Source organism: Panthera leo, chromosome A2, assembly GCF_018350215.1.
Source record: "Panthera leo isolate Ple1 chromosome A2, P.leo_Ple1_pat1.1, whole genome shotgun sequence".
In the NCBI taxonomy this organism is placed as follows: Eukaryota; Metazoa; Chordata; class Mammalia; order Carnivora; family Felidae; genus Panthera; species Panthera leo.
This window is the reverse complement of record NC_056680.1, coordinates 160612798-160634552: the sequence shown is the minus strand read 5'-3', so window position 1 is coordinate 160634552 and position 21755 is coordinate 160612798. Positions and strand designations below refer to the sequence as shown.

The 21755-nt window shown below is 52.4% G+C and overlaps 1 protein-coding gene across 1 annotated transcript; it reads right to left on the bottom strand.

Annotated features, from left to right (window-relative positions):
- Positions 1-1218: 1218 nt before the first annotated feature.
- On the bottom strand, positions 1219-17640 carry ZNF783 (zinc finger family member 783). Its single transcript, XM_042926989.1, has 7 exons — positions 17540-17640; positions 13832-14233; positions 13618-13744; positions 13325-13453; positions 6216-6344; positions 5076-5168; positions 1219-3272 (listed from the first exon to the last, which is right to left on the bottom strand). Exons 1-7 carry the CDS (start codon positions 17561-17563, stop codon positions 2434-2436), a joined length of 1743 nt encoding a protein of 580 aa, XP_042782923.1. The 5' UTR covers positions 17564-17640; the 3' UTR covers positions 1219-2433.
- Positions 17641-21755: the final 4115 nt, after the last annotated feature.

Sequence of the window (21755 nt, the reverse complement as noted above, 5' to 3'; positions counted from 1 at the left end):
CTTCGGGAGCTGCTCGCCAGCCGGGCGGACAGACTGCGCCGTAGGGCCGACTCCCGGAAAGCTGTAAGCAGGTCATGCGCACGCACTCATTGAGTCCAACATATTTATTGAGCACCGATGAAGGCAAAGGGCCGCCACCGTCACAGTTCTGAAGGGCCTTTAAGCGCCAGGACCCCACCCTTCCTTGTTTACAAAGGAGGAAGCCGAGACCCAGAGCTAGGAGTGAGTCTAAGAGCCAAACCAAGTGCTAGTCTCCAGGACTCTGGAGCACCCCTCTGCTGCCGCACCACGCAGCATCCGTTGATTCATTTGGTGTAAAGAATGCTCCTTGAACACCGATTGAGTGCCAGGCAAACTCCCAAGGCCTTAGCTTTGGAAGAAGGGGGAGCCTGTGCCCTGCGATCACCCCGATCACCCCGGGTTCGCGCGACCACTGGAGTCCCAGTATTTACACAGGGCATTTAGCATTAGAAAGGCCTAGGAACTCGGAGCCTTGAGGCATCCCCAGGAAACACCGGAGACCAGCTCTGAGCGCTAAGGGGCAGGCTCAGAGCAGCTACCTTTACACCATATCCTGTCAGAGCCCAGTCCTGACTGGTGAGGCCCCTGGAGAGAGGGTTGGGGAGGTCAGAGCAGAGAAGCAAGAATGCACAGTAGGGAAGGGTGGCACCCCTTCTCCCAAAGCCCAGGGGAGTGTGGCTGAGCTCGCACAGACTTGTTTACTCATCCTTGCCCCAAAGGTTATGGCAATGTTCCCATCTGCCCCCAGCTCCGTTCATGATTTTGGGAGCGGCGTGAGGGCAGAGGGGGCCACAAGAAGTGGCCCAGCCAGGGACCCAGGCACCGGGAAGCAGGCCTGAATGCCGGCCATTTCACACAGTGCCAGAAAAATAAGACAACAGTCAAAACAGCTAAGGACCCATTACTCCAGTTTGAAAATCACCCAAACCAAGAGCTAGTCTCTAGGTAGCACCCACGGTGGTGTTCCTTAAGAGGCACAAGATGCTAGCTGCCCTCGATGTTTCCAGGAGGGCTGATGCTGTTCCAACTTCCACGGCTTGAACCTCCTTGCTTGAACCTCCTTGCTGTTGTAAGAATTTGTTCCGATGAAATACAAAGGGCTCCTAGGGGATGTAGCCGATGGGAATGGCTCACCTCACACTCTGCACCCAAAGGACCTTCCACTCACTCTAGAAAATAAAGGTCCTTTCTGAGGGATTCTGGCGGGGGGGGGGGGGGCTGGAATGGGACAGAGAGGGGGCCCTGAACTTGCAGGATCAAACCACACTCCCCATTTGCCCCACTGCCTCTAAATCTTTTATGACCCTGAAAACCCTAAGGTGAGGTAGGATGCGCTGGGGTCATTACCCCCTTTGACAAGTGAGGAACCTGAAATGGAAGTGGTTAAGAAAAATTCACCCAGCTCTGGCCTTTCTCTGCTACCGGCCCCAAGTTCTTGGAAACAGATCCCTCTAAAGGTGGCAAGTCAGGCCCGGCAGCCCAGAAGTCCAGGCTGACTGGCCAGCCTCACCCACACCAGGATCTTCCTGGCAGGGAAGAGCCTCCTATGGCTGGGTCTGCATCCCTCCCCTCAAAGCACCCACCCCCCTCCCAGCAAGGAGCGTGCATACCCGTTAACACTGAGACCTTGGAGGAGGCGTCATCCACTTTCGACTTGTTTCCCGCTCTCAACTAATAACCAAAATCAATCATGGACGTTGGAATACGGGGACTCACATACCTGGGAAGGCACCTGGTCTCCAGGGCAGCAGCCAAGGAATCCCTGTCAACCCCTGGCTGATGTGGAGAGCCCCCCTGCTGTCCCCACACGCAAGGTGGCAGGAGAATTCCTGCCCCTGGGGGCTCCTGGTCCCCTTTGCAACCACACACAATACTTACAAAAGCATCAGAAAAGCTCCACAAGGAGGGGGGTTGGGGAAGGTTTCAAATAACAAAAGTAGGAAATTCAAATTTCCAGTGCCCACCCTTCAAACTGTCCACTCTGCTGTGACCTCTGTGTACAATAACAAAACTGCAGGCCCTCGGTGTCTCCGTCGCTCCCTACCTGCAAGGGCCACTGTCTCCAGTCCCCCCGCCCGCCTCCCGTACCTGCCAAAGGCTCTCACCGAAACTGGGCATCCTCTAAACCTTCGAGGGTCCTTTCTAAGTCAGGAATGTAGAAAAGGCAGCAAAGAATGACAAACTTAGGAAACTTAGGAAATTCAGGCATCTGGCCACACACAGACGGTCACCAAAAAGGCCACCGCTTCCCATCTGAATGAAAAACGAAAACAAACAAAAAACCTCTCCAAAGCTTCCCAGAATGAGGAACCGGTGTCAGGCACCAGGGGAAAGGCCTGAAGGCGGACAGAAGTCCCGCTGGGGGTGCCCAGGAGAGCAGAGGGCCCCCCCACCCCCAGGGCTCCTGCCGGGTCAGCCCTCCTCAGCGTGGCTGGGCCTGGGCCGGGGTGGACTCCCCACGACGGCAGAGGGAGCGGGAAAGTGCGGGCCCGCCTGGCCCCGGGCGTGAGTCTGCATGTGGACAGACAGGTGGTGGTTGCGGTTGAAGGCCCGGCCACACTGAGGGCACTGGTAGGGCCGCTCGCCGGTGTGGATGCGCTGGTGGCGGAAGAGGTCGGACGGCCGGCGGAAGGCCTTGCCGCAGTAGGGACAGGTGGGCCAGCCCTGACTGTCGCCCGTGTGCAGGCGCTGGTGCAGCAGCAGGCTCTTCCGCTGCTGGAAGAAGCGCAGGCACTCGCTGCAGTGATATACCTTGGTGGCCGCCGGCCTCCGTCCCATGAACGGACGGCCTGCCAGCGAGCGGCGCGCTCCGGGATCGTCGGGGAGCCAGCGGATGACGGGGCCCGGCACCACCACCTCCCCCGGCTCCAGTGTGGAGTGGTCCTCCCCCCAGCCGGTGGGCGAGCTCCCCGGGGCCTCCCGGTGCTCCTCCTCCACGTGGCTCCGCTGGTGAATGGTCAGGTTGATCTTCAGGCGGAAACTCTGCCCGCAGTCGGGGCAGGGGAAGGTCCGCTCGCGGCGTCGAGGGAGGATGCGGGGTGGCTCCCCGGCGGCCCCTCCGGCCCGCGGGTCCCCCGCCCGCACCCGCGGCACCCCGGAGGCATGAAGCCGCCCAGGGCCCCCAGTCCTGCTCCTGGGCCTTTTGGGCATTCGACACACGGTCTGGCTCCGGGACTCCCCCAGGAAGAGCTGCTCAGGCGTCATCTCGTCCTCAGACTGTGCTTCTGTCTTGATGACCACACCACCACCACCTGGACAGAGGAATCTCCACTGGTTTCAAGTGGGCCACACTGGCCCCCACCCAGGCCACTCGACCCGGTGCTGGCCTCCAGGCACATCTCTGGCCACATCTGCACCCATCCTGCACCTACTTGCACAGAGTCCTTTCTCCTCCACGAGCTCACAGCACAGATCAGGGACTCTGTTCGCTTGGCCCTAGCAAGCAGGCATTGCCTCCTAACATCATCCAGTCTGTTTACTGTCACGTAGCCCAGAGGCTCCGATGGCCCATCCTGGGAGGCCAAGCTAAGGACATCAGGAGAGAGGAGACAGAGCCGCAAAACCAGGACCCGGGAGGTCAGACGGAATGAAAGACGATAGGTAGGTGGGGGCAGGGGAGACTGTGGACCCCGAGATACATTGGCCATGCAGGGTCCCCAAGAGTTCTGACAACTTTAGTTCCCGTCTATGAAGGACAGTGAACCCTGGGGCAGCCAGACTAAGTAAGAAGCCTCAGGCCTGAAAGTGGTGGATGTCGTAGCCACACCCTGAGCTACTCATCGACATAACAAATCTACACTGAGCAACCGCCACCTGCCTGCCGCCATGCTCTCCAGTGACAGGCAGGAGGCGCGAGGACCTGGGCTTCCTGGCTGGGCCTCAGTGTGGGTCACCCTGGACTCTGAGGCGGGACTGAGGCATAGGAACTGCCAGAACAGAGGAGAGAAGGGAGACCTGAAGCAGCACAGCGGTCGCAGCAACAGCCCTCAGGGGTCCCTGATGCTGGGAAGGAAGGTTCCGGCCACAAGCCCTGCTGGAACGCTGCATTCTTCCCAATCCTTTACCTGCCGCTCCCTTCTGAGCTTCTCTGGAATCAGCCCCAACTACTGGCTTCTCTGACCTCCCCCAGCGCCCCGGAGCTCAGCTGAGGCTCCAAAGCTGACAGCGAACCTTACCCTGGGCCCTTTAAGACGAAACCTTTAGCCCTTTCTGAGAAACGTCCAAGGTCTAGGACAAGAGGGATTTCTATTCTTGCTGAAGCATGAACTGAAACCACACCCCGGCAGGCTGCAGTGAACCCTTAACTGCAGAACCTCCTGATGTCAGGACCTTGCAGCTCCCTGCCTGATGCAGCTTCCTGGTGACCCGCACAGATAATTCCTGACAGAACTTTATTTCTGTACTAGAAATGGCCCAACTGTGGGTCTCAGGCCCTATTCCCTGTGAAGGCCAAGGGTCCCAGATCTCTTGGTTTGAAGCCCATCCCCAGCTTGGACTCCCACCATGCCACCACCCCGAGGTGGGCCCAAATCTCACCTCTGCTCCCACCAAAGCAGGTACCAGGGTGGAACCAGGTGAGAACCGGATCGCTTTCTATTAGGGCAGAAAACCACCCCAAAGCCAGAATGGGCAACAATTGCTCTCTTTTTTCCTGCTCATCAGGTCGTAAGCCTGGTTTTACGGACTCGAGGCCAGGGAACGAAATTTAAGTCACAGGCCACCACATACAAACCGGGAGACATTGGAAGCTGTGAGCCTGGACCACTTCCCAGGGCTGCTGGGAGGCCGTTCTGTCGCCAGACTGCAGACCGGGTGCACACAGCTTGTTTTCAAGCAGCACCTTTCCACCAGGTCACATGTAATGGGGGGAAACCAGGACCTACGTGGTCTGGGTTGCCAGAGCCCCAGGGCACCAGTACCCGGGGATGAGGAAGGGACCCCTCAGGAGGAAGCCCCTCACCAGGTCCCACTTCGCCACCTCCCACCCCACTCCCAAGGGCCCCCAAGATCCTCCGAGGCTCTGCTGTGGCCACGGGGCCTCTCCCTTCACTCACCTGGCCCCCTGCTGGGCAGGCTGTCCCTGGGAGGGGAGGCTGGAGATTCCCCACCTGAAGATTCTTCCTCCTGTTTAACCGACGCTGGTGGACCTGTGAGAGAGAGTCCGTGAGGGCCTTTCCCAACAGCGGGCCCTTGATGGACAGCACAGGTATCTCTAAGCAGCCCCCAGACATGTTCGAACGCCTGCCAGGAAGAGGGGGCTCCAGGGCTCTGTCCGGAGGACTGCCCGATCCACCGGAGGACTGCCCACGGCACGGCCTCTGCGTCAGAGGTGAGAGGAGGGCCGAGAAGGCCATGCCCCCGGTTCCCGTCTGGGTCAGTGCTGACAACTCCCTGTCACCCAGAGGGTGTGGGGAGGCCCCTGGAGCACAGTGCCAGGTCTGCAGGGGAACAAGGACAGTGAGAAGGTCCTCCCTCTCCTTACACACTGGCCGGGAAGGAGGGACTCGGGAGAGGGAGGGAGGGTCACCTCCAACCTCAGCGAGCTCATATTCACTGGGGGAGGGTCACAGAAATGACTGGAGAGAAGGCGACCCAGCCCGGAAGAGTCAGGCCCCTGGAGGAGGAGGAGGAACGGGGGCGGGAGCTGGCAAAGAGCAGTCTGGAGGCAGAGAACAAGGCTCTGGTATGCCACACGTTATGCTACATGCCTTCTGCGTGATACTCCATTTCTGGGAATGGATGGACAGAAATGTCCTTCAAACATAAGCAGGCAGAGATCACTGCAAGGGGGGACGGAAGGCACAGAGCCCCTCACGGGCTCCAGAAAGAGGACATCTACGGAGGAATGCCCATGCCAGGGCTGTTCCAGGCATATGACACAGGTTACCCAGTTCGTGTGCCCCGTGTGCGAAGCCTGAGGAGGCCCAGCGCCTGCCCTCGTGTGCCCTTCCCCTCAGCCCAGCCAGGCCTTAGGGACCCACGCCTTTGCTCAGACCATCTTCTGCTGAAAATGCCCTCGGTTCCCAGCCAAAATCTACTCTTCCTCTAAGGCCTGCCTCAGGGGTCCCCTTTCCAGGCAGCCCGGTCCCCGCCACCCCTCCCAGCCGCCAGCTTTAGCACCCGTTCTCAGCACCGCCTGTCTGGGGCCGCCGTTGAGGTGCCGTCCGCACCGCTGCCCGGCGGCCCTCTCTCACCAGCGATGGCTCCGTCCAGGCTTCCCCTTGCTTCTGGGTCTTGCTCGTGCCTGGGGGCCCGCCCTTCTTTTGGCTCATCCTGGGCAGGGCTGACGGGGCTGAGGATGTGCTCTGGATGTGGAGGGAGGCCTGGAGAATGCAAATCAGGGATGCTAAGGACAACACAGGGATCCCCCAGGTGGCAGGAGCCTCTGAGGAACGGCTACACGCAGTCACTGGACCGGGGGGCGTCGGGTCAAACCCAGGTTATGATCATGCAGTGGGCTCCACTGACCATTAGTGGCTAAAAGAGAAGGAAAAGGGACAGCACAGTAACTCGTGCAATAGTCCCAGACAGGTCACGACACAGCAGGGCCAACGATCTGGCTTTTGGGGACTCCCAGCTCAGAACGGTACTACAGTGGCTCCCAATCACAAGTCCTACACCAGGCTGATGTATAAGGATCCCCTTGGAAGCACCCCAAGATTCTCATCACCGTGACTTCTGGGTAGGCCTAGAAAGTATGCATTTTTAAAAAAAGCTTCCGAGGGCAAAAGAGATGAACAAAGAGTTTATGGAATAAGAAATTTAAATGGCCCATGAAAACATAAAAAGATATTCGACCACACTCATAATGAGAGAGGCACCATTAAAAACACACTGTTGTACGGGGCGCCTGGGTGGCTCAGTCGGTTGAGCTTCCGACCTTGGCTCAAGTCACGATCTCATGGTTTGTGAGTTCCAGCCCCGCTGGAACTGTGCTGACAGCTCAGAGCCTGGAGGCTGCTTCAGATTCTGTGTCTCCCTCTACCCCCACTCACGCTGCGGAAAGAGGGGCACTTGGGTGGCTTAGTCAGGTGAGCATATGACTCTGGAATTCGGCTCAAGTCATGATCTCACAGTTCGTGAGTTCAGGCTCCATGTGGGGATCTGCTCTGACACCATGGAGCCTGCTTGGGATTCTCTCTTTCCCTCTCTCTGCCCCTCCCAGGCTCACTTGTGCTCTCTCAAAATACATACATACATACAATAAACATTAAAAAAAAACCACCGCGTTAAGAAATTAAAGGCATACGTAAATGTAAACATTTCATGTTCCTGGACGGGAAGACTTAATATTATGGCGTCAATACTACCAAACCGATCTATAGATTCAACACAATCTCTATTAAAGCCTCCATGATATTTTTTACAGAAATAGAAAACCCCATCACTTCTCGGCCTTTTGGCTAAGATCAAGTGTAGAAAGAGAAAAACCCACCCTAAAATTCATATGGAGTCTCAAGGGACCGCAAATAGCAACAATAATATTGAGAAGGAAGAACAAAGTTGAAAGACTTCTTGATTTCAAAACTTACTATGCAGCCTAAAGAAACAGAGAACCAAGACATAAACCTTCACATATCTGGTCAAAAGATATTTGAGAAGGGTCCCAAGACCACTCAACGGGGAAAGGACTTTTCAACAAATAGTGCTGGGAAATCGCACATCCACACGCAAAAGAATAAAGTTGGATCCTTACCTAACTCCATATACAAAAATAAACTCAAAATGGATCAAAGACCTAAATATAAGACCTAAAACACAAAACTCTTAGAAGAAAACCTAGGACAAAAGCTTCAGGACATTGGATTTGGCAATGATTTCTTGGACAGGACACCAAACGCACAGGTAACAAAAGAAAAAAAGAGACAAACAAGACTTCCTGAAAACTTTTTAAATATGTGCATCAAAACACACTATCGAGTTAAGAGGCAATCCCCAGAACAGGAGAAAATATTTGCAAGTCACATATCTGACAAGATAGTAATACCCAGAATATGTAGAGAGCTCCTAAAACTCAATAACAGATGGGGCATCTGGGTGGCTCAGTTGGCTGGGCATCCGACTTCGGCTCAGGTCATGATCTCACAGCTTGTGAGTTCAAGCCCCACATCAGGCTCTCTGCCGTCAGCATAGAGCCCGCTTGGGATCCTCTGTCCCCTCTCTCTGTGCCCCTCACCAACTGGTGTTCTCTCTCTCTCTCTCTCTCTCAAAATAAATGAATAAACTTAAAAACAAAACTTTAAAAAATTCTCAATAACAGAAAAACAAACAACCTGACTCAAAAATGGGCAAAGGACTTGAATAGGCGTTTCCCCAAAGAAGATATACGAATGGCCAATAGGCACATGAAAAGATGCCTGGAATCGCCCATCATCAGGGAAATGATGGCCACTATCAAAAAGAAACAACAGAAAATAGTAACTGTTGGTAGGAACATGGAAAAACTGGAACCTTGGCACAATGTAGGTAAGTGTATGGTACAGTCACTATGGAAAACAGTGTGAGAGTCCTCAAAAAATTACAAATAGAATTACCATATGATCCAGCAATTCCATTTAGAAGTATACACTGAGGGGCGCCTGGGTGGCTCAGTCGGTTAAGTGTCCAGCTTCGGCTCAGGTCTGATCTCACGGTTTGTGGGTTCGAGACCCACGTCGCGCTCTGTGCGGACAGCTCAGAGCCTGGAGCCTGCTTCGGATTCTGTGTCTCCCTCTCTCTCTGACCCTTTCCCGCTCACATTTTGTGTGTCTCTCTCAAAAATAAACATTAAAAAAAATTTCTTTTAGAAGTATACACCGAAAAGAACTGAAGGCAGAGTCTCTAAGAGGTATTTGTACGTGCACGATCGTAGCAGTGTTATTCGCAATAGCTAGAACATGGAAACAACCCAAGTGTCCATCAACGGGATGAATGGCTAAGCAAAATGTGGTACACACATACAACAGAATGTTATTTAGACTTATAAAGGAAAGAAATTCTGACACAGGCTAAAACATGGGTGAACCTTACGGACATCATGCTAAGTGAAATAAGCCAGTCACAAGAAGACAAATGCGGTATGATTCCACTGATACGAGCGACTCGGAGTAGACAAAATCATAGAGACAGAAAGTAGAACGCTGGCTGCCAGGGGCTAGGGGAGGGGGACAGAAGGAGGGAGTACTGTTTAACGGGTATAGTGTTTCAGTTTTACAGTTTACAGTTTTAGAAGGTGAAGAGGGTTCTGGAGATGGGTGGAGGTGACGACTGCGTGCCATTATGAATGTATTTAATACCATCGAACAGCACACCCAAAAAAGGCAACGATGGTAAATTTTATGTTATATGTATTTGACCACAATAAGAAAAAGAGAAAAGAAAACAGAAATGAAATACTGACACACAGTACAACACGGATGAACCTTGAAAACATTATGCTAAGGGGAATAAGCCAGAGTCAAAAGACCGCAGATTCTAAGATTCCTTTTATATGAAATGTCCAGGCAGGGCAAGTGTATCGTCAGAAACATGTGTCGTCGCTCAGAGCTGGGGGAGCTGGGAAAGCGTTGGGGGTGATAGCTGCAGGGTACAGGGTTTGTGTCTGAGGTGATGAAAGTTTTATAAAATTGACTGCCGTGTTTGCTGGTTGCGCGTCTCTATGAATGTTCTAGAAACCGATGGACTGGACACTTTAAATGAGTGAGTTGCATGGGGAGTTCATTATATCTAATAAAGCTGTTATTTAAAAAAACAAAAAAAAACTATACTGACATACTTCTTACCTATTAGGTAGACAAAAATTCTACAAGGTTGACCACATTCTCTGCTAGCGGGCCAGTGGGGAAGGAGGCTCTCTTTCACAACACTGAGGGAGATGCAAATGGTAAAGCCCCACGGAGGGGTATTTGGTGGTAACTTCTGGCAAATTTACATATGCCTTTACTTCCCCTGCAGCGCAGTTCCTAGGAATCTATCCCAAAGATACACTGGCAGAAATATGAACTGCCTTAGGCACAACATAGTCCCTTCGGCATGACTTCTATCAGTAAAACACTGGAAATACCCAGAGGTCCGCCAATGGGGACTGGGTAGACGGACTATGGTGTATCACACCACAGAACATTCCACATCCACAAAAGAAAGGAGAAAGATCTCTACCTACACGTGTGAAGCGATGCCCAGGGCAGACTGTGTAAGACAGGGATGTATCTCTGTGTTACTGATCTTTTCAAAAGGAAACACCAGAAGTACCAACAAGAAACTAATACAAATCGTTATCTGTAGGGACATGGAGGGGACAACGATGGAAATAAGACTTCCCTGAATGTATCCTGTTAAACCAATTTGACTTTGCAAACATCACATGCCTTACATACTCAAATGGCTAAATCGAAAAGTAAAAAGAGCCATTTCTAAAAATCTAAAAATAAATAGAAGCAAATGAACTTAACTGTATATCAAGTTGATGTCATACCACATAGAGAAAATAATTATTTCAAGGGACCTTAAAAGGCATTATTTTGTCTGTAGGTCCCGAATGGAATGCATTCAGAAGACCAAAAGAGCTATACAAAAAAAAAAAAAAAAAAAATCTCAGGCTTTAATCAAAAGTGTAATTGTTTAACATTCCCATGTAAAAGAAAAGTGACACACAAGTATAAGATCAAAGAACATTAAATTTGAGTTAGAAATATCACTATGAACTCATGATTTTTTTTCTTTACAAAAATAGCCATTTTCTCAAAAAAAAAAAAAAAACCCACATATTTTCTGAAAAGGTTTAGAAGTAATACCAAAAATTAGCCACTACTGGCACTGATACTGTGGTCTCCAAATATCATTCATCACTGAAAGGAATTAAAACTCCATGGAGAAATTTGTATTCCAGGTCTGGGGTAGGAAATGATTCTAGAACATCTTGAATCTGAAAAGCCACTGAAGTCACACCAAAATGACCTACAACCCAACGTAAGGGGGCTGCCGTGAGCTAAAGATGGGACAATTTAAGCACAAAAAATAATGACTGCGAAGGATTGGCACATATAACATATTCAACAGTCTATGAAGTCACAATAACAACAGCAACAACGACAATGATAATAATAACGTAAAAAGCTCAAGTATTGGTCACCTTTGCAGGTTTCTAAGGCAATAGCTCTTCATTCTGAAAAATGACGAAGGAAAAGAATTCAGCATCTCTCCTGCCTGTTCTGTACAGACTGCATTTCCGGGGAACTAAAAGAGTTGATTCAGGAAATTACTCTTTACAAAAGAATTTCAGCTATTCGGTGCATAAGGAGGACAGGATTTCACCATTTTGCAACCCCTAATGGAATAACAAATCCGGGCAATCATGTTCAGTGACTACTGATGTCATCAGGTGAGCTGGTGACGGGGAGCTTTGGAAGAGCAGGGGAAGGAAAGCACTGGAAAGCCAGGCGAGGGGAGCCTCTGTGCCTCCTGACGGGCAGCGTGGAGCGCACAGCACCACCTCTGAAGTAATCCTGCCCGTAAGAGTCTGCCGGAATCCAAACAGGCCTCCCGATCTACCAGTTTATAGGAAATGCAAAAAAACGGAAGAACAATAAATGACACCAAATCCAGAATATGGGAAATAGTGGCATTTAAAAAGGTAAATGACGTGGCGCACCTGGGTGGCTCAGTCGGTTAAGTGTTAAGTGCTCGACTCTTTTTTTTTTTTTTTTTTTTTTAATGTTTATTTCTTTATGAGAAGAGAGCGCAGGAACGGGGGGGAGGCTCGAACTCACAAACTGCAAGATCATGACCTGAGCCGAAGGTGGAAGCTTAACCGACTGTGCCACCCAGGTGGCCCAGTGAAGCGCCCCCGACTCTTGATTTCGGCTCAGGTCATGATTTCACGGTTCGGGAGGTTGAGCCCCGCATCAGGCACTGTGCTGACAGAGCCTGCTTGGGATTCTCTCTCCTCTCTCTGCCCCTTCCAGGCTCTCGTGCACACGCGCTCTCACTCTCAAAATAAATAACTTAAAAAAAAACACAAAACTATTCAAAAGATAAATGGCATTAGAAGGTCAAACAAATAAATGACGTTAAAGAGGGAGAGGTGGGGCCGGTCCATCAACTGAAGAGCGGGAGGAACAGAATGTGTAATATACACGCACCCAGCTGGGCCCAGGGACAGTGCAGAGGTGGGTGAGCCTGGAAAACAAGCTCAAAGTAAGCAGGCAGACACAGAAGGTCACACCCAGCAGGATTCCATTGACAAGAAACGTCTAGAAGAGGCAAATCTACAGAGATGGAAAGCAGGTCAGCAGCCTGGCCTCGGGCTGGGGAGCAAGCAGAGGGAACCGCTAACAACTACAGGTTCGGCTCTGGCGGACAAGAAAGTTCTAGAAACAGACGGCGGTGATGGTCACAACCGTGAATGCAGCAGAAACACGGACTGCGTCGTATACGAATGGTTTGGCAAGTTAGCTATATCTCAGTAAAGCTGCTAAATGGCGGAGGAGGAGGTGTTCCCAGGCTGTTTTACGAATTTTTTTATAAACCGAATACAACACGTGGACTTTGGTGGACTAGAAATAGAACCCGATACCTATAGGAAATATTTTGGAGACAATCGGGGAAATCACAACACGGACTTGGGAGGAGATCCTAATCTGCTGGGTGTGAGACAGTGGTATTTTGGTGTTTATGTTCAGAGAAAGGAAAGAAAGAGACGGATGGAGCCAAGGTGGCAAACTCCCGATCGTTGCTGAATGTGCTTGACCGTCATTCGGGGGGTGCGCTTGCCCTTCTCTCGACTCTACTTTCTTCATTTTATTAAAAACAAAAACAAACAAACAAACAAAAACAACCCTCCCAGAAGATTCTGACCTGCTAGAACCACGGTCCTACAGCACGACAGCTGGCCAGCTAGGGTCCCGCCCTGGCCGCCCCTCCGAGATGGGCCGTCGCCACAAAGGGAAGCCGGTGCACCACGGGCCTCGCAGCCACCGCTTAGGTCGGGGAGCAGAGGTGGGAGGCCCGTGATGCACCGGTGCCAGGAGGGTCACTGTCAGGAATAAGGCCCCACTGACACGATGCGCAGCACACGTGCGCTTTACTTTACGTCTGCCACGCAGTCCTCACAATAACCAACCACTGCCGGCCCCTGTGGCTCTAAGGCGAAAGCCCTCCCCTCCCCCCCAACAGCCTGTGACCAGGCCGGCCTAGGACAGAGCGGGCCCCGCTTTGGGTAAAGGGGCCTGTGCTCCCTTCCTGGCCTCACAGCACATCTGGAAAGCCCGTCCGGAGAGCAGGGCTCCAATTCGGTGTGCCCACCCCCCACCTCGCCCCCACTCACCAGGGCTTGGCCTCCTGGGACGTGCTGCCTCTCTCTTACTCCCCTCCTCATGACCCCACAGGCTTTCAGGACAAGGCTCCTCTCCCCTCTCCATCTGGGTTAGGATGTCCGGTTTGGAGATAGCATAATCTGCGCACAGAATGGAAGGAGAGCTGGGTCAAGACTGGACACCCGCCACCCGGCTGCCCACAGAGATGGAGAGGCACGGAGCAGAACAGAAGTCAAAGCGAAGACAGAGACTGCCCTGCCGGAGGCCAATCTGTGAACACAGATCCCCACCTACGCAGCCTTACCCAGGGACACCAGCATCTCATAGTTGCCCCGCATCACGTGCTTGTAGAGCTCCTTCTGCCACTCGTCCAGCTTGCCCCACTCCGGCTCGGAAAAATACACGGCCACGTCATCAAAGGTCACGGGCACCTGGAACCACAAGCACCACGTGCGCTCACCCACACGCTTACGGGCACGGCCCCGCGCGCTGTCCCACCCCCGGTGCCCGAGGGATACCTTGGGGACCTCCCCCTTGCTGCCCGGGGGCAGCCGCAGGATCCAGAAGTTTCTGTTTCTCAGCAGGTTCTCCATGTTCTCCAGCCGCCTCTGCAGCAGCCCGTACTCCTGCAGCAGGGTCCCCAGCACGGCCCACTTGCCCTCCAGCTGGTTCCCGAACTCCGCGGCCGTCTTCTCGCAGTCCGCCAGCTTCTTCTCGGCCGTCCCCGCCCGCCCCTCCAAGGTCAGCAAGCGGGCCAAGCAGGAGTCCACTTTCTTCTCCAAGGCCTGGATGGCAGCCACCACCGTCCACAGTGTGATCTCCGTGGAGTACAGGTAGGAGTTCTTCTCAGCAGCTGGCTGGGGTGACAGAGAAGGTGTCGAAGGGCTTTCGTCCCCTGTTTGCTTGTCCCTCTCTGGAGCCTGTCCACACGAGAAAGGGGAGATGGTGTCACAACGACACGATCAGGGGCGCCTGGGTGGCTCAGTTGGTTGAGTGTCTAACTCTTGATTTCAGCTCAGGTCATGATCTCACAGTTCAGGGGATCCAGCCCCACATAGGGCTCTGCACTGACAGTGAGGCCCCTGCTTAGGATTCTCTCTCCCTCTCTCTCCCTCTGCCCTTCGCTCTGCACCTACAGGTGCACACATTTTCTCCCGCAAAATATATAAACATTAAAAAAATATATACAATCCAATGCCTCACAGTAACACTTGCCCTGATAAAGCCCCGTCTGGGATCCTGAGGGCCAGCCAGGCAGCAGTGTGGGATGGGAGGCAGGGACATCAGTTAGGACATCAGTTAGTGTAGCCTCAGGGACACGAAACACCGGCTGGACCAAGGTGTTAGCAAGTGGGAAACAGGAGGAAAAACATGGCCAAAGGCATGGGTCTCAGGTGACTTCCACCTTGGGTCTTAGTCTCCTCTACAAATGAAGGCACAGGCTTTAAAGCACAGAGGACATGAGGTTTGCAGTGAGAGAGCCTGGGTGCAACTGGCAACTCCGCCCACTGACGTTGGGCAAGGTTTTGACACATCTTTCAACGTCAACGTCACTTCCGCATCTAGACAATGGAACAATAATAGTGCTCAGGTGGTAGGGTGCTGAGAATTAATGACACAATCTTTGTTGAAAGCACTTAGCACCGCATCATATACGCAATACGTGCATGCATGCGTGTGCCGCCCTATGTTGATTCAGCCAAGATGATAATGATCAGGATGCTGACAATGATAATGGTTCCGGGCTCAGGGACACGGCATGAAACAGTTCTCATGGGCTTTTTTCTCCCCCTCTGTCATTTCATCATCCTTCGACACCCTGGGAAAGAGCTTCTTATTTATTTATTTATTTAGAAATTTGTTTTTAATGTTTCTTTATTCTTGAGAGACAGAGACAGGGCACGAGTGGGGGAGGGGCAGAGAGAGGGAGACGCAGAATCCGAAGCAGGCTCCAGGCTCCGAACTGTCAGCGCAGAGCCCGACGCAGGGCTCGAAATCCCAGACCGCGAGATCATGACCCGCGCCGGAGCTGGACGCTCAGCCACCCAGGCGCCCCGGTGTGGAATCCACTTCCGTTCTGTGCGCAGATTATGTTATCTCTAAACCGGACATCCTAACCCAGATGGAGAGGGGACAGGAGCCTTGTCCTGAAAGCCTGTGGCGCCTCAGCTCAGCGCCTGGTGCACAAGCCTTTCCGGAGCACGTGCAATGGCCTGGCCCCGGTACACGGTGCTAAAAGCCTTGTTGGAAGGATGAACTGACCTCTTACTCCCCCAGCTCACTCCTCCTTCACGGCCAAACCACCATCAAGTCCTATCCGTTTGACTTCCAAACTTAAACCCATCCTCTTTGCTCCCTCCCTCTCCCCTGCCATCACCCGGTCCACCCAGAGAGCTGCTGCAATGCTAATTTTCCCTTCTCCTCCATACACTTTCCACAGAGTAGTCAGTAAGCATTAAAAAACAGGCTAGACCATTTTAGCCCCCTGCTCGAAACTCTTCAACAGCTTCCCAGCGTACTTAGAACAGAATCTAAGCTTCTCAGACCTCAGCCTGCCCCCCGACCTCACTTATTTACTACACTCCGGCCACCCCGGCCTCCCTGGATTCCTGGGACACATAACCCTCCTCCACGTCGGCTTTGGCTCTCCCTGCACCTCTCCGCGTCTGGCTGCCTCTCATCTTTAAGGCTCCAGCTCAAAGCCCCATGGAGACCTTCGCCGACTAACACATCTAAAATACGCCGCGGTGGGTTCCTTCTTTCACAGCACTAATAACCCGTGATGATTCTACGCATCTATCTGTGTTATGGTCTGTTTCCCCCAGAACATGAGTTCCCGAGAGTGTGTTTGTGATTCCCAGTTGTATTTCCGGCTTCTAAAAGAGCGCCTCTCTCACCGCGGATGCTCAATTAATACCTAGTGAATGAATGAAGGACTACACAATGAAACAACATTAATTAACAGTTACCGAACACCTGTCGTTGCAAAGGTGCAAGGTGGGAATGCAGAAAAAATGATGTGGCTCTTCCTTCGCCGGGAGAAAAATTCCGTACAGAAACCGTCATGATAAACGACAGTATATGATGGGCTAACAAGAGTTGGGGGCAACTCTGTCCTGTTTGGGCAGTTTCTGGGGAATCTCAGGTACTGTATGATGGCAGAGGGAAAGGAGGGAGTGGGTAGGAATGGCCAGAAAAAGTTCTGAGGCAGTGGCCCTGGGCTGGGTGGGAGCTGGTGCTGTCACCAGTGTAGTCACAAAAATGCTTTGGGGGGGGGGGGCGCGGGGTGGAGGTTGGTAACCACAGTACTCGCACCCTCATTCTCTCTCCCCTGCACTCAGGGAACCCTAAGGGAAGCACACACCAAACTCATTAAAGAAGAGGGAGAGGAAGTTTCTCCTGTAAAAGGATCCACAAAAATCAAAGTTTCAAAAAGTTCACTGAGATGCGTTAATAGAAGCTATTTATTGAGCTCTGTTTGCAAGTGGTTTTCTGGTGCGTCAAAAATAGCCAAAGGATTCTTTTCTCCGAATTGGGCATACTGCACATTATCGGCCAATACTCTAAAAGAATACAAGTAATCTAATCCAACATGCTAATCGTAGAAAAAAAAAAAAAAAATCTACCTACAATTCCTCTCCTGCGCAGCATTCAACACCTGTCTCTCAGGTAAAAGTAGAACACTGGGTACCTTCGAGGGGGCGTAATTCCAAAGTCCTGGCCGCGGCCTCGACTAGGTGAGTGACCTTGGGCGGGTCCCTTCCCTCAGACTCTGTGGCTGTCAGAACCACATGGTGCTGGGGGCTGGCGACCCTGTCCTCCGTGCGCGCCCCCGGGAAGACAATGGACGGGGGAGGGGTTGGGGGGGGGAACAGCCACTCTGTTCTAATGTGAGGCCTGTCATCTGAGGTGTTACTGGGTAGCCCGGCCTGTCCCCCGCCGTCGGGCCTCCCGGCCGGCGCCCGCCGCCCCGCCTGCCCGTTTGGGCCGCCCTGCCGGTCGGCCCGAAAGCCCGGCCCGGACGCCAGACGGGGTCGGCGGGGTGGACCGAGCGGGCGCGGGCGCGGGCGCAGGCCCGGACGGAGACGGCGGGCCAGGAGGCCGCGCGGCGGGCCAGGAGGCCACGCCGCGGGGCCGCCCCACGCCGGCCGGGCCGAGACCCTCGCGGGCCCTCGCGGCGGCGGCGGCCCCGGCCCGTCTGGGCGTCTGCGCGCCTGGGCGCTTACCCGGGCGGGCGCCGCTTCGGCCATGGCTGCTCGCGTCCCTCTCTCGGCGGCTCTCCTCGGCCTGGCCTGTCGGGCCTGGCGCAGCGCGCAGGCGGCGGCGGAGGCGGAGCGAAGCCGCCCAGCCTCGGAGCTCCTGCCGGGCGGCCGCGAGCTGCGTTCGAGCCACGTGCCCCGCCGGCCCTTTAAACAAGAGCTGTGCTCGCGGCCGGGCCCGAGGGTGCGCACAGCGCCCCCTGCAGCCCGAAGGACCGCACGCCCGCGGCCCGCGGCCTTCCGCGCGCCCACCCGGGGGAGGGCGGCCGCCCGCCCTGGCCTGGGCCGCGGCAGTGGACGCGGGCGGCGGACCTGCCGCGGGCCCCTCCAGCCCGGCTTCGGCGGGAGGGGGAGCGACCCGCGGACCCCGTGCAGGAGCAGCTTGGTGGACCCAGCCCTGGCCCCTAACCCCTCTAGGACGCTGGGGCCCCAGCGTCCCTCTTGGGAGAATCGGATCAGGTTACTAACGAAACAAGCTTTCAGGACACTAAGAAAACGTGGGAGTTTCCCTTTGTGTGGGGGAGGAAGGGCCGTCCTCAGCGGGGAATCTGAAGTGTATGCAGATTTACCATTTTAACACTTCTAATGGACCCAAAGTGACTATTAGTTTGGGTATACACGTTTTGCCCAGCGGTGGGGTAGGGTGGGACAGATAACTACTTGTTTAGTTTTCCAGAGCAAATAGAAGGCCCTCAGGAAAAAATTATTTCATTTAAAAGAAAGAAAGAAAAGAAAGAAAGAAAGAAAGAAAGAAAGAAAGAAAGAAAGAAAGAAAAGAAAAGAAAGAAGGGCAAAAAGCTCTCCCTCCCTTCCCCAACACCCACCCCCCCACCCCCCCCCACCCCCCCCCCCCCCCGGAATCCTGGGTCTCCTCCTCCTTCCCTGGGGCCTGCTTCCCCAGCAGACACTCCGTCAGTTCAGGCACGCTTTGCAGAGCTCTCTGTGTGCCACACCCAGTCTTCACTTGCCCATCAGCCACCAACTGGGGATCTTCTGTAGCTTTGGCTCCCGACTGGGTGTGCAGCAAGAGTAAATCGAACGCTAATTCAGGCCCTGACACATCTTGAGTAAACCACTCAATCTGGGACCCATTTTCCTCATCTAGTTAACCACTGAATATAAAGTAAAATGTGCTTATGCAGTTAAAGTTTTATTTTCTATCTTTTCTGCATTTCCCATTCATCCTAGTTTCTGTTCAAGTCGGAAAACAGTTCCCACTAGAAATTACTCTGCAGTTTTCTTTCTTTTTTTAGTATTTCCTGTTTTTGGAGGGAGGAAAGAAAATTATTTGCCCATATATTTGATCCAAGCAAAAGTGTGGTCAACTGACCTACAATAAAGAAACTGACTTTCTCCAAGTAAGGTGCACCCCTAGAATTTGGGGCAAGGTTAGGAAGCGTTCTTTTATTTTTATTTTTTTAGGAAGTGTTTTTTTTTAATGTTTATTTTGAGAGAGCACAAGCAGCGGAGGGAGGGAGGGAGGGAGGGAGGGAGAGAGAGAGAGAGAGAGAGAGAGAGAGAGAGAATCTGAAGCAGGCTCCAGGCTCCCATCTGTCAGTACAGAACCCAATGGGGGGCTCAAACCGGTAAACTGTGAGATCCTGACCTGAGCCGAAATCAAGAGTCAGACGCTTAATCCACTGAGCAACGCAGGTGCTACAGGAAGTGTCATTTTAATAAAAAAAATCAAGTCAATATATGGCCTCATTCATTGTGGAGATCCTTGTTGAGATAACCCAGCCTAAGAATTTGCAAATGTGTGCTGAAAAACATTAAGAGCATCCTCAGCATCTCATCAGGGGTTGGTCAGACAAATGTATTAAGGATTATAAAATCCTGGTAGGCTGTGGTCTTATAAAATAAGAATGTCCAATGCAAACAGAAAGAGTCTGGAAGATGAGTTGGAGAAGAAAACATTAGTATTTAACAAGCTCTGTTCAGGGAAGAGTGCTCTAATTTTTGACAGCCGTCTTAGATTCTTAGAAAGTTTCTGTAAGTCTGTGGTAGCCAGCCTTCAGTGTGCATCATGTTCCTCTGGTGCGCTTGTTAAGACACAGACTGCTGGGCACCTGTCTCGGAGTGTCCAAGTCTGAGGCTGGTGGGGGTGGGGGTGACCAGAATCTGGTTTTTTGTTTTTTTTTGTTTTTTTTTTTTTAGCATTTATTTATTTTTGAGACAGAGAGAGACAGAGCATGAACGGGGTCAGAGAGAGAGGGAGACACAGAATCTGAAACAGGCTCCAGGCTCTGAGCTGTCAGCACAGAGCCCGACGCGGGGCTCGAACTCATAGACTGCAAGATCATGACCTGAGCCGAAGTCGGCCGCTTAACCGGCTGAGCCACCCAGGCGCCCCCAGAATTTGTTTTTCTAACTAGCTCCCCGGTGATGCTGATTCTACTGATGTGGTGATCATACTGTGAGAACCACTGCCCTGTTTATCAGGTTCCCACAGCTGCCTCCCATTCCCATGCTCGGATTTTATAAATACATTAAACAAAAAACACAAAAACTTTACACCACGATGTGGTTTACTGGGCAGACCAGCCTGGTGTAGCTTTTTTGTATGTATGTATGTATGTATGTATGTATGTATGTATGTATGTATTTACTTACTTACTTATTTATTTAGAGAAAGGAAGAGAGAGAATCCCAAGCAGGCTCCGTGCTGTCAGCATAGAGCCCAACGTGGGGCTCAAACCCATGAACCAGGAGATCATGACCTGAGCTGAAATCAAGAGTCTGACTCTTGATTAACCAACTGAGCCACCCAGGAACCCCCTTGTGCAGCTCTAATAGAAGTTACAATTACCTGCATCCTTAATTATTAATGTTTCTGGTGAGTTTGCTCTTTTTTGGATCAGATCTCCTGGGCCTGAATACCTCTCGGTGAGCTGACAACACCGGATTTCCAAAATGGCGGCGCAGACCCTGGAGGAACTGGGGTGACTCTGCCAAGGTGTAGGTCACTCTGAAACAGTGTATCCTCAGGCCTCTCCTGCAGAAGGTGGTATCGTCAGAGGTTGAGGCCCACCACACCACCACCTAGGGTCACTCAGCGTGGGGTCAAGATACTCGAGTGCGAGCGTCCTATAGGCACGTTATGAGCCAAGGGATAGGCGCAGCTCGGAAAAAGAATTCCTGTGCCCCCCTCCACACACGCCCTATTTCCAAGCTTGTAACTTAGATTAGGAAATGGGCCCACGCAGAATTATAAAGCATTAGGAAGGGAAGTATTAGCAGAGGGAGACCAGAAGTATAACCACGCCCCCCTTCCCCCCGGGAGCCTAGTGTAGACAATACTGAGCTCCCTATTCCGGGAATACCCATTATACGGAATCGTTCAACAACCGTGGTGAGCATGTAAGTGCAAGACCCTGGTACTCAGAGCTGTAGAGTCTGGTCCCTGTCTTCAAAACGCATCACATCCTGTTGACTCTACCTTAGCGATCTCGTCCAATATCCTTGTCCGTCACTCTCTTCCCATCACAGCTGTACCGTCAGGTCTTCATTGGCTCTTGTTGGCCTCAGAAACCTTCTAACACATCCCCTTACCCCAACCAAAAAAAGAAAGAATACAAAAAAACCCACCCCACCCCACATGATGTAACTCTCATGACATTAATATTCCCAAATCACAGCTAGAATCAGTTCACCATTTTGCTCAAACTCTGAGCTCTCCATTACTAACTCAATAAAATCCAAACTCCTGAGGCTGACTGCAACCTATCTTTCCAACCACATCCCCGACTATTCCTCTTCTCACATCCCACCCTCCAGCCAAATCTTATGAATTGGTGTTTCTTTGTACATGCCCTATAATGTCTCTTTTGCTTATGTTGCTTCACCGAGAATGTCCTTCTTCCCATCCTTTTTTTTTAAGTTTACTTACTTATTTTGATAGAGCAAGCGGGGAAGGGCACAGAGAGAGAGAGAGAGAGAGAGAGAGAGAAATTCCAAGCAGGCTCCACACTGTCAGCGCAGAGCCTGACACAGGGCTCGAACTCATGAACTGTGAGAGATGACCTGAGCTGAAACCAAGAGTTGGATGCTCAACCAACTAAGCCACCCAGGCACCCCATCCTTCTTCCCATCCTTAAAGGTCCAGTCCAAAAGTCCCGTCTTATGGCACCTGGGTGGCTCAGTCGGCTAAGTGTCTGACTTTGGCTCAGGTCATGATCTTGTG

Bases quoted from the DNA above. Each gene is read 5' to 3' on its own strand.
- ZNF783 (XM_042926989.1), bottom strand. From the start codon at position 17,563: ATGGCCGAAGCGGCGCCCGCCCGG. The intron at 13,454-13,617 runs GTAAGGCTGCGT...TTCTGTGCGCAG, and splicing joins TGAGATGCTGGTGTCCCTGG to ATTATGCTATCTCCAAACCG. The intron at 5,169-6,215 runs GTGAGAGAGGGC...TCTCTCTCACAG, and splicing joins CCTGGACGGAGCCATCGCTG to GTCCACCAGCGTCGGTTAAA.